At 40.6% G+C, this 12,936-nt stretch overlaps 1 protein-coding gene across 2 annotated transcripts in view; it reads left to right on the top strand.

The window, feature by feature from the left end:
• Window positions 1–12,936, top strand: part of CTNNA2 (catenin alpha 2) — a 586,207-nt gene that overhangs the window by 428,128 nt on the left and 145,143 nt on the right. For both annotated transcript variants that reach the window (XM_063310026.1, XM_063310025.1), the window contains exon 9: window positions 7,082–7,234. In XM_063310026.1, coding sequence (XP_063166096.1) covers window positions 7,082–7,234 — 153 coding nt within the window. The remainder of the gene's footprint in view (window positions 1–7,081; window positions 7,235–12,936) is intronic.

The raw sequence follows: 12,936 nt of genomic DNA, 5'->3' as shown, positions 1-12,936 counted from the left end.
GTCTATCTCATCTATTCACACCTCACATCCAAAGTATGGGAGTTTCTGCTTGTGGATTCTTCATCAAGGGGGCAGTCAGTCTTTATTCAGCTCAGGACTAATAGGTTCACTCTTCTTCCATCCATGGTACTCTTACAACCAGATCCATAGTGTATCTTCATTTTTAAATATATGTACTGTAGAAGGTAAAACACTGAAGCATTAGCATTTTTATAGAATATAAGATGAAAGTCACTTGGTTGAGATGGGCAGCTATAGAAATTAAACAAACAGGTAAAAAGTGTAAGAAAACCTAGATGGGTTCATAAATTAGCCTACCCACATGAACTTGATATCTGGGAATTATGGGAGTTGTAGTCAAACATGAAAGGAGAAAAATGAAGTATATTATCCTCATTTGAAAAGTCTTCTCTTGGTTAGAAAGCCAGAAATAATGGAATCATTGATCTGTCATTGTCTTATTATCTGAGATATCAAAACATCAGGTTCCTAACATACTTTCACATAAAAAGGAGCCTTTAAGGCATGTCCCTCAAAAGTCCCTTAACAATCTAACTTTTACCATGGTGGTTTATGTTATAATTTTTGGCAGAGTGCTAGAAAGCATTTGGCCCAGGAGAGATCAGAAAAGTCACACACCAGGCATCTGTACAAAAATAATTTTACTTACAGAAAACAAACATATTTAAAGGTTTGCTGAGAGGAGAGATTTCTCTCAGCTGCATATTCTCTGCAAGCCTACACAGAAGGGAAACTGAAACTAAAACAAGTTCAGGCAAGTTCCTCCCTTAGGCAATGCAACCATTAACACATGAAAAGGGGACAATTAAATTCAACCTCTTCACCTGGCCAAAATGATTAGTTACCATAGTAACCTTAATCTGTAGTAGAAAACATATTAACACTCCCCTTTTTATACTACAGAATAAGATGCAAACCAATTTTCTTTGACAACTCTGTATGTCTTTCCATTCACAATATTTTAACATTCTCTCCCCTTTGGTTTAACAGAAAGCTACCATCCTTCTTCCTGTGTATTTCTAAACTTAGGTAATTTGTTACAGTTCCAAGGCTTTTTAATGTGGAATGGCTTTTCATGCAGGCTTCAAAATCAAGCCTTTGTTTTTCTGTTGGTGTGAACAGCAGCAAATCATCAACATAAATGCCCAGATGCATACAGCCTTGTTTGTCTTTCTTCATATATACACATGGATCTGCTTTTCCTTCTTCAAAACCAAAATTCTGCAGTTTTTCATCTAATTTTTGCTTCCAGGATCTAGCAGCTTGTTTTAACCCATAGATTGACTTCTGCAGTTCACAGACTAGATACTCCCCTTTTTCACAGCCAGGGGGTTGCTGCATATATAATTTGTGGTCTAAATCACCATAGAGAAATGCAGTTTGAATGTCATAGTGGTGAACTGACATTCCTTTGAGTGCAGCAATTTTTAACAATAATCTAATTGATTCACCTTTAGTAACTGGTGCAAAAGTCTCGTCAAAGTCTAAGTCTTTCCTTTGAGTGAACCCTTTTGCAACTAACCTTGCTTTATATTTTTGGATTTTGCCATCAGCATCCCTTTTCAGTTTGAAAACCCACCTACAGCCTAGACAGCGTTCATTGGGAGGTAGATTTACCAGTTTCCATGTTCTATTTTCTTTCAAGGATGCTAACTCCTGTTGCATGGCAGAATGCCAATTTTGGGCAATCTCAGGTGGTAAAGCATTCACTTGTTCTAAAGACTCAGGTTCTGTGAATATGTGAAAAGCCTTTACTGTTTCAGCCTGAAAACGTGATGGAGGAACGCCTTTATTATTTCTCTGAGATCTGTGAGGTAATACAGGGCTTAAATTTTGACTCCTATCACTTTCCTGAGAAGCATCTGTTTTATCAGACAGATCTTCAGTTTGCTTTTCTGGTTTAATGTCCTCATCAGGCAAAAGATCACCATCAGCAAGTCATTGCTGTTCTCTTGTGGTCAGATCAACTGGAGAGCTAGAATTTAATCTCCCCCAGTTTTGTTCAGCAAAAGAAGCGCTTTTGCTAATTATTAATTTCTCTCCCATTATGAACCTGTAGCTCCTTTGGCTTTGTTCATAGCCAACAAAGATGGCTTTCTTTGTTGTGGGGCCTCTTTTCCTTCTCTGTTGTTTTGAAATGTGAACCCATGCAGTGTTACCAAACACTCTAAGATGGCTTACCTTTGGTTTCACACCATAAATCAAATGGAATGGAGTGTCCTGAATCACAGAGTTATACAATCTGTTTTGTGCATAACAGGCAGTAGATATTGCCTCTCCCCAATACTTAAAAGATAAATGTGAATCTTTAAGCATGCATTCCATCGCATTTTGCAAGGTTCTGCCCTTTCTTTCAGCAACACCATTTTGCTGAGGGGTCTAAGGGTTAGAAAGAATTTTGTCCTAACAGCCAGGAAACACACTGAGACAAGGAACTGGTCTCTAATATTTATTACTAGTACTTAACAGGAATCCTAACAAACTGAAGAAGCATGGGAAAAACCCAGACATATAACCCCCAAGGGTTAAGGCGGTCCCGATCTGTGTCTCTTTGAATGGCTGGACAATTCCTCAGTGCTACGCATGCGCTTGACAGTCTGGATGGGAGCCCCCTGCTCGCCATCCTTACTCATGACAAATTTGTTCTATCCCCTTTTCCACTAGGAACCTTTTGAATTTGTGAGAAAGGTACTCTCATCCTCTATCACATTGGAGTGCAGATACAGGCCTAGGGAATTTTCTATTTGCCCATGTCACAAAACCTTTAAATTTCTCAAATGCCTCATCTTTATGTTTTAAGATGTAGATAAATGTGTATCTTGAGAAATCATCAATGATGGTCATTGCATACCTTGCTTGTCCAAGACTTGGAGCAAAAGGACCAATAATGTCAGAGTGTACAATTTCCAAAGGTCTAGTTGTAACTCTGTCACTGTGCTTACTCACAGGAGCTTTTAGTGTTTTGCATTCTTTGCAAACTACACAGTCCAAGTATTTGTCACAGGGTTTTATCTTTAGGTCAGCACACAGCTGTGGCATTTGTGCTATATACTTGAAATTAGCATGACCAAATCTCCTGTGCATCAGGTGTACACATTGGTCATGATATGGAGTGTTGCCAACTGCAGCCTTGCAGCTTGGCTTCCTTGCATTTTGCACAATGTACAAGGAGTCTTTTAAAATACCAGTAGCACACAATTTCCCATTTTTACATATCTCACAACCATTTTTCTTAAATGTTATGACATACCCTGTTGCAGCCAATTGTGCCACAGATAAAAGGTTTGACTGTAAATTTGGCACATACGACACACCTTTTACAGTTTCTCCCAAGCAGGATAAATACAAGTCACCTTGTCCCATAATTTTGGTCACAGACCCATCAGCCAAAGATACACTTTGTCTTTCAGTTTTAGACAGTGACACAAAAGAGCTTTTACAATTACATAAATGACAATTGGCCCCAGAATCTAACACCCGTACATCAGAATTACCCTTCTCAGCAACCTGTGCAATTTGGCTTGTCTGAAGAGCCTTCTTCTGTGTTGCCCTTGTGTTCTTCTCTGTCTTTCTAGTCTTGGGTCTCAAGACACAGTCTTTCTGCAAATGTCCAGCTGAACCACAAGTGAAGCATCGCTGGCTGGCTAGCGCTGTGGCCTCAGCTTCCTTTCCCTTCTTTTCCCTTGTTTTCTGGTACTGCAGCTTTCCTGAAGAGATGGGGGGTGGGGATCTTTCCTCTCTCTTCTCCCATTCAGCGAGTAAGCGCTGTGTAACATACGATGGGGTGAGGTCTGCTTCAGGCATAGCCTCCAGGGTACAAATCAGCGTGTCCCACGTTTCATTCAGTGAGGACAGGAGGATATAGGATTTTGTGAGAGGTGTAAATCCCATTCCTCTCTCCTGCAACTCAACAAACAGCTGCTGAATATAATGCAGGTGCTCAGGAAGGCTATCTCCTTCTGCAAGGTAGGCTTTGTACAGCTTTTTTGTCAGGGTAACTTTACCCCTTTTACATACAAGTCTCTCAAAGCATCCCAAAGTTGCTTTGCAGACTGCATGCCTCGCACGTGGACTAGCTGATTGTCCTCAACTCCCAGGATAATGGTGGCTCTAGCCCGCTCATCCTGTCTAAGCCATTCAGCACTGGGATTTTGAGGGGTTTGCTCACCAATTGGCAGCCAAAGATTCTCTCTGCGAAGATACATCTCCATCTTCATGGCTCAATTCAAATAGTTGGTCTCTGATAGGCGCTCCAGAGGCATCACTGAGGGCTGGGAGGTAGCCATGGCTTCTTCCTTCTTTTGCAAGTCACCTCAGCTGGCTTCTTTGTCCTGTAGACCGGCAGTTGCTGGAAAATCTCCAGATGGCTCCAAAGAAAATCTTCACAGGTCTTTGCTACCTGCCTTTAAATTGTGCATGAGGTGTGGAGCTGATCTCTCTATTCTCTCTGGGTTTTACTGGGCTTACTGGGTTTACTGGGCTGTTTACTGGGCCCCATAACCTGTTGGCAGAGTGCTAGAAAGCATTTGGCCCAGGAGAGATCAGAAAAGTCACACACCAGGCATTTCTATAAAAATAATTTTATTTACAGAAAACAAACATATTTAAAGGCTGTTTGCTGAGAGGAGAGATTTATCTCAGCTGCATATTCTCTGCAAGCCTACACAGAAGGGAAACTGAAACTAAAACAAGTTCAGGCAAGTTCCTCCCTTAGGCAATGCAACCATTAACACGTGAAAAGGGGACAATTAAATTTAACCTTTTCACCTGGCCAAAATGATTAGTTACCATAGTAACCTTAATTTGTAGTAGAAAACATATTAACAATAATTACACCTCATTTTTAAAAAGGAAAAACAGAAAGAAAATGCAAATTTATACAATCGCGTAACTGTTTTTTGTCCAACCTACAAAATATTGCCATGTTTTTGTTCACAGTGAAAGGAAAAATGTAAATCAAAACTTTATGCAACTTTGCAAATTAACTAAGATTTCTTTTCAAAAATTCAGCCAAAGTATTAGTTAAACCTTTGTTTCTTTTGACACTTTCAAAACTAGCAATAATATGAACATAAACCACCATGCTAAAAGTTAGATTGTTAAGGGACTTTTGAGGGCCATGCATTAAAGGCTCCTTTTTATGTGAAAGTATATTAGGAACCTGATGTTTTGATATCTCAAATACTAAGACAATGACAGATTTGCTGAGTTTTATAAGGTAACCTGAAACATGGTCAAGTAATTCGTTGTTGAAGAAGTTGAATGCTTAGATAACAAGCCATCATTAAGCATATCTCCTTAAGGACTTCAAGGTGTTCATTTTACTGAAAAAAAGTAGCACCCTAAATGAGCATGAAACTGAAGGGTCAGTTTGGTGCAGTGGTTAAGGCACCAGGCTAGAAACCGGGAGGAAAAGTCTTTAGACTTCCATCAAAAGAACTTTCTATAGCAACCTGTTGTTTGTTTTTCTTTTCCCTACCTTTCCTCTTTCTCATCCTTCCCTTCCCCTTCCCCTTCCCCTTCCCCTTCCTCTTTCTTTCTTTCTTTCTTTCTTTCTTTCTTTCTTTCTTTCTTTCTTTCCATTTCATTTCATTTCATTTCATTTCATTTCATTTCATTTCATGCAGCTTAATCCATTTCATTCTCCCATCCACCTACCCCTTTGAAAAATAGCAATGGAAGATAACGTAATAGACAATCTAGATCATAGCCTACATGGATACCATCTTAATGTTGCCACTTTCTTCTCTGTAATTCACCCTGGAAATTTAGATAGAAGGTCACTGAGACAGGGAGACGTGTTTTCCGCTGCTACTGTGTGCCATAAAACATTGACTCTCTTAATAGCACTATATAAAAACTCACCACAATTGTCTAGACAAACCATTTTTCTCAGGACACCAAGTATGCATCCAAAAAGGGACTTTAAGAAAGAAGATGCTTGCTTCTTTCTATAAACAGCTTTGTCAATTGCTCTAGTTTTCATAAATTTGGGTATTATTATTATTATTATTATTATTATTATTATTATTATTATCATCTGTAATTTATTATAGTCTAGTCAATTATATTTTACCAACAATTTGGGTTATCTTTGATTGTTGTTTATTCGTTTAGTCACTTCCGACTCTTCGTGACTTCATGGACCAGCCCACACCAGAGTTTCCTGTCGGTCGTCAAGACCCCCAACTCCCCCAGGGATGAGTCCATCACCTCTAGAATGTCATCCATCCACCTTGCCCTTGGTCGGCCCCTCTTCCTTTTGCCTTCCACTCTCCCTAGCATCAGCATCTTCTCCAGGGTGTCCTTCCTTCTCATTATGTGGCCAAAGTATTTCAGTTTTGCCTTTAATATCATTCCCTCCAGTGAGCAGTCTGGCTTTATTTCCTGGAGGATGGACTGGTTTGATCTTCTCGCACTCCAAGGCACTCTCAGAATTTTCCTCCAGCACCACAGTTCAAAAGCATCGATCTTCCTTCTCTCAGCCTTCCTTATGGTCCAGCTCTCACAGCCATATGTTACTACGGGGAACACCATTGCTTTAACTATGTGGACCTTTGTTGTCAGTGTGATGTCTCTGCTCTTAACTATTTTATTGAGATTTGTCATTGCTCTTCTCCCAAGGATTAAGCATCTTCTGATTTCCTGTCTTTGATAGTCAGGACAATCTGCAGCAAAATATATTCACTATCACTGTTAAGTGCTTCATGTATTCTATCTGGGCAATATATTCTGTAAGTAGATTGAACAAAACTGAATGAATTCAAGAAATGAGGTTTGTGGGTTTTTTTAGATTTTTTTTTTTTTCAGACTAAAGAATTCTGTTTCCCTTGACTACTCATCAGAACCGTCGTAGCTGCTTTTTTAAAAAAAAAGTGGTTTGGTGTATTCTTATAAGAAATACTAACAAAAGGCTCAGAACTCGTTCTTCTAATAGTAAAACTAGTTATTTGAATAGTAAAGCTGGCTGACTCTAGTTCTTAAAGCAAATGGGAGATTGGGCTTGTCTTCCCCAGATACCATGGAACCACCCACCACTTTCTGCTTTGCTTTTTCACAGTTGCGGAAAGCCGTGATGGATCACATATCGGATTCCTTCCTTGAGACCAACGTCCCGTTGCTGGTTCTCATCGAAGCAGCCAAGAGCGGTAATGAGAAAGAAGTGAAAGAATATGCTCAAGTGTTCCGTGAACATGCAAACAAGTTGGTGGAGGTAAGTGGGGCCTCCTTTGGGAAGGTAGGCCAAGGTCCGTAATAAACATGACATACATTGCAATTATATAGATACTTATTTGGAAATATGCTCCATTAAATTCATTGGGACTTAGGTCTGAGTTGGGAAGTGTGGATTATAACTTAAAATACGTTAAGGAAGAGGATTGCTGTTGCAGTTTTAGGGGGGAAAAGTAGGCCTTTTCATGGGTATCCACAAGGGGGAAAGTGAAGGCACCTGACATCGTGTTTGTCATGAAATCACACAAATGACATAGATTATGTGCATACTGGAACAAAGATGCAAATTAAAAAATTGCTGTGGTGATGTGCGTGACATCATCATGGCTCCTACCAGATGCTTAGGAATGTCTTGTTGTTAATAATGATACGTAACTGACAACCATTCTCAGATCTTGCTTGGTGATAAGCAACTCACTAGACAAGGCAACAACACCAGAAATAAGCTGCCAAATGTTCTAATCCTTCCATTAGCTAAGGGGATTTTAAAAAAAATCAGTATCAACCCATTGTACGTGCATCTGCATGAAAGACCAGAGAGCATACAAGTGTAATATGGAGGGAAGCAAAGAGACATTGTATGGATACAACTTCTTGGTGTTATCTGTGGCAGATACTCTTACACCTATTTATCTTTGCATCTCCTTAATTCCTTGCAGAAAACTCTGTACAATTCCCTGTATTTACTACTAGGAGAAAGAAGAGGATGAAGACAAGGAAAGGGAGCATCTTTTTATATTAGCTCTGATTATGCCAAAATAGTATAAAACTGCCTTCATTAAGTCAAGCCATTGATCCAACTAGTCCATCACACTGTACCTTACCTAGAAACCTGTTTTAATGGTGACACCGAGAACAGAGCCTGAGAATTTTAGCTTGCAAATCTCTTCTTTATCCAGTCAGGCCAACCCAGGAAGTTTTGAAATCAAAAGTTGACAGTTCCAGGAGCAACAGAACATAGATCCTCTAAGCTACACGAATACACAAAAACTGCCCTTGTGCAACTCTAACCCATTCTTAATTTCTGGGCAATGTTGATAGATAGATAGATAGATAGATAGATAGATAGATAGATAGATAGATAGATAGATAGATAGATAGATAGACAGACAGACAGACAGACAGACAGACAGACAGATAGACAGATAGATAGATAGATAGATAGATAGATAGGAAAGAGAAAGAAAGAAAGAAAGAAAGAAAGAAAGAAAGAAAGAAAGAAAGAAAGAAAGAAAGAAAGAAAGAAAGAAAGAAAGAAAGAAAGAAAGAAAGATCCTATATGTGTATGGGAAAGAGGGAGAGAACACTTTGGATTTATACTAGGAGAAACTTCCTAAGATTTGACTGTTGGGTTAGTGGAAATCTATTTACTCGGGCAATTTAGCTCTATAGGATTTTATATTTCCCGACAAGGTTGAGTTGCATTCAGTTGATTAAGGGTGAAACTGTGTTTCTTGTGGCTTGTCAATAATGTCTCCTGCTTCCACCAGTAGATTCCTCTTAATATTTTGCCAGCTGAGCAGTGCAGCAGGGTGGCTGTCGGTGCCAGGCAAAGCGCCAGAGAGATGTTCCAGTGCACTATAGCTGACACGAATGGATTAGGAAACATGTTGGGTAATTATTAGACTGTCTTTCCAAAATAGTTAGTGTCATAGAGGAGGAAATGGAGAAAAATGAGTGAGAGCTGGCTTTCTGGCTTTCTGAATTGTTCCTATATGCCTAAACACTGATAAATATAAATGCAGTGTTGTTGTTGTTCTTACCCTTTCAGGCAGAAATTGTTTATCAGTTGTCAACATTGGCTACTCTGCTTACTGTATGTTCCCTGGAATATACTTGTATAAACGTTGTTGCATGCTGATTGTCTCTGTTGTTACCTGAACATATAAGATAATTATGGCATGCAGATATTTCAGGATCTAGCTCAACCTGATCTCTGGATAGGACTCTGAAGGGAAAAGAGGATGGTCTGGCAGATCATTCTACAGAGATCCAGTGTGGGGGTATGGCTAAGTTGTTGGACGAGGACCAGGGAGGCCTATGGTCTCCAAATACTTTCCCAGACCTTTTGAGATGACACCAAGTGCACCAGCCACTACTGACACCACTGCTACTTTCTCTTTCCCCTTTTGCTCAATCTCTGGTTCATGGTCTTTAAATTTCCCTACTTTTCCTAGTTCTTTCTCACGGACCCTTCTGTCTGCAGCTATTGCAATGTCAGTTATCCATACTTGTTTCTTTGTAAGTACAGTCTGACTTATTATGGGCTAACTGTTTATCAGTTGGAATTTAGAGGCCCCACAGGATCCTAACCTCTTCATTCTCAACCACTTTTTCAATATTATGATTCCACCAATTCTTTGTTGCTGGTAAGTTATAATTCTTATTAAGATTCAAATGAATCAAGGTGGCCACTTTATTGTGTCTCTCCAATATGCCATCTGTGCTATTTTCTTATATCCATTTACCAGATGTTCAACAGTCCCCTCCTGTTCTTTACATAACTGGCATTTACTATCAGGCTGACTTTTTTCCATTTTCACTTTCATTACATTTGTGCATAGTGACTATTCTTACATCACTAAGATAAGACCTTCCATTTTCTTCTTTAATGTGCTTTTTTTAAAACCATTACCATGTTTTTTGGTTATTAACTTTTCCTTGGATGTTGTTAGAAAACTGGCTACGCAAAGGCTTCTTTTCCCAATTTTGCCTTCACATTACCAGCTGCTCATTCTTATATACATTCTTGGTTTCATTGCATTTCAATACCCCTTTCCTTCTTAGGTCTTCTTAGCTACCCTTAATGTATTCAGCCAGAGCCTATTTTTTTCTTCTTCAATTGTTGGCTGTAGGTTGAGTCACAGCAACTGGATTTCTTTCTTTTTGGTAGAAAAGAAAGAAATCCAGTTGCCATGACTCAACCTACAGACAATTCCACCTGGATGACTGAGGATCTTCATCGTCAATTGTTGGCTGCACTTGCAGTATTCCATGTCCACCTTTCCCTTGGAGCAAATACAGGCTATCGATATAACTACCTGGGCATATGTATGGTTGATGGTCATAATTTTCCAAGTCTTTTGATCGAGTGCTTCCAGCTCAGCTTGTGCACAGTTTATAATTTCTGCCAAGTATCAAAGAAGTGGAATAGCCCAGGTAATGATGGCTTGAACAGCATTTCCACCATTAAGCTTGGATTTCAGGACTTTCCTTACCCTTCTTATCCTGTGGGTACACTGGCTTTGGCTTCCATGTGACTAATATTCCCTTGTAGGATGCCATGATATTTTCAGCTGTCCCCTGGTGCAAGGTTTCTTCATTTATTTCCCCCTGGTATTTCAATTCCATCACTTTTAACCCATTGTCCTTTGTTTACCACCAGTGATTCCCATTTTGCTAGCTGAACATCCATGGCAGTGCCATTGCTATAAATGTTGACTGTATGAAGTGATGACTCAGTTTCTAGTTGTGACTGTCCTTATAGTTTAAGGTGGTTCATATGCAGGAGTTGGGAAGCTTAACTGAACCCTTGGATATCTGATATCCATGGGATGTTTTATTCAAAATTATTGATAGTGGAATCAATGACGTTATGAACTGTGGTGGTGAGAGGGACTGTCCCTGAAATATGCCTCCCCAATTAATTTGGCCGATTTGTTCACCAGCTGTGTTTACCATAAGCTCATCATCTTTTAACAATATTTTTGATGTTATCGCCCACTCTGATCATTCCCAAGCACTTTAAAATACAATTGTGTGACAATGAGTCAAAAGCCTTCTTAAAATCAATCCAAGCAACATGCAGATTTGTCCTTCTTTTGTAATTTCCCAAAACCATTTTATTGATTAGAAGCTCCTCTTTAGAGCCTCTTGTTTTTCACCTATTTCCCTTCTGTTCTGTTGGTGACAGGCTGTTGTTTTCTAAAAGATTGTACGTGGCATGTGCTGTTATACCAGTCAACAATTTAAATGTATTTGGAGGACAGGTTATTGGCCTGTAATTGTTTGTTGTACCTGTTGTATATAATCTTTAGCAGAAGATAAGTCTTACCAGTTGTAATCCATTCACTTATTTTCCCTCCTTACAATGTGGCATTTAACTGCTCAGCTAGCTGTTTATGCAGACTATTTAAGTGTTTGAACCAAAACTCACGTAATCCATCCATTCCTGGGTCTATCCAATGCTGTATTTTTTTTGGGGGGGGAGGAGTGGAGGAGGGTGTCAGCCCCACTAGGTAGACCAGACCAGGAAATCAACTCCATGGTAAGATTAACAGTCTTGCAAATCTGATTGTACTGAGCCTCCTCCTCCTCTTTATATTCCAGTGAGTCAAGGAGGCCTCTGTGAGAGCCACTTCTAAATGTTATCTGGCTGTTCTGGACTTTAAAAATGCTTCAGCACCTTCTGCCTGGGCAACAGCTCATGCCTATCTCTATCAAAGTCATCTTCCTTACACTCGGGGGCAGGGGGGTCAATTAATTCTGGCATTATCATTAAGTCTTCTACGTTGGGTTCAGTTTGGTGCTGCTGCTGTTGTTATTTAGATACACATCCCCCTTTTTTCCAAGGGTTGAAAGCAGTTCACACGGGGATCTCCTTTGTCTTATCCTCATAGCAACAATCCTGTGAGATAGGCTGGGCTGAGAGAGATTGACTGGATGGAAAATGTGAGTGTATACTTCAGTGTCATGTTCCCCATTTCAGTGTTCTGTTAACATTGTAACGTTTCACATGTCACCTTCTGTTCCGTGTTTCTTCGCCCATCCCGGGTTTTTCCATTCCTCCGCCCTCCGTTGTTTTGAGGGCTTGGAATGTATGTTTGGGTTTGCGCTCCTGCTCAAGGTTACTTTCCCAGGCGCGTCTAACGGTTCCTAGCACCTGGGCGGGGGTGCGCACTGACGAGGGATGGGGGTGGAACTTGCTCACAGGCAATGCTTTTAAGTTTGTATTTGGCGCGCTTTTGCTCATTCTCAGCTTTCTCTGTATTTGCATACTATTCCTTTAATAAATCAGTTATTTTTAAGCCCGAGCTTGTGAGACTGAGTATTTGGGATTAGGCAACCATTACATAAAGCTGAGAATCATTTCAACCATCTTCCGCTAGCCCCATCCAATCGTTGGATAAGAGGGAACGCTAGCGATGACCGAACATCAACTTTGCGCAAGCGAAGGGAGCGAGGAAGAGCAGGAGGCGGCAAGGATCCGGCCAGCTCTAACCTCAAGAGCGCAAAGAGCGGCACGTCGAGAGATGCGGGATGTCCAATTAGATGAGCTGCTGATATCCATGCAGGAGAGCCTCAGGAGTGAACACAAAACTGTAATGGAAAGAGCACCTGGGAGGGGGTCTCCACAACTATCCTGGGAGCCCGAAATTCCCTTGTCACCGAGGGTGGTGGTAACCAACCAACCCCTGGAAGAGCCGGTCACTCCTGCTCGTATGAGAGCATTAGAGGATAAAATGGACCTAATAGTGACAATCCTTAAGGATCTCCCCAGGGGTGCAGAGCCCACCCCGGAAGATTGGGAGGAAGAACCGTCACGGTACCCAAGGCATAGCACCCTGCCACCCAGGGGGAGAAGCAAGACTCGATCAGCCCATCAGGTGGGGGGGCGAGAGGCAAGACCTCCTAAGGATCGGCCACCCATGGGGGCTCGGCGTACGCTGACATTCGTGGAAC

The sequence above is a fragment of the Candoia aspera genome, chromosome 8 (assembly GCF_035149785.1).
Source record: "Candoia aspera isolate rCanAsp1 chromosome 8, rCanAsp1.hap2, whole genome shotgun sequence".
Classification (NCBI taxonomy): Eukaryota; Metazoa; Chordata; class Lepidosauria; order Squamata; family Boidae; genus Candoia; species Candoia aspera.
This window is presented reverse-complemented; position numbering and strand designations above follow the sequence as displayed.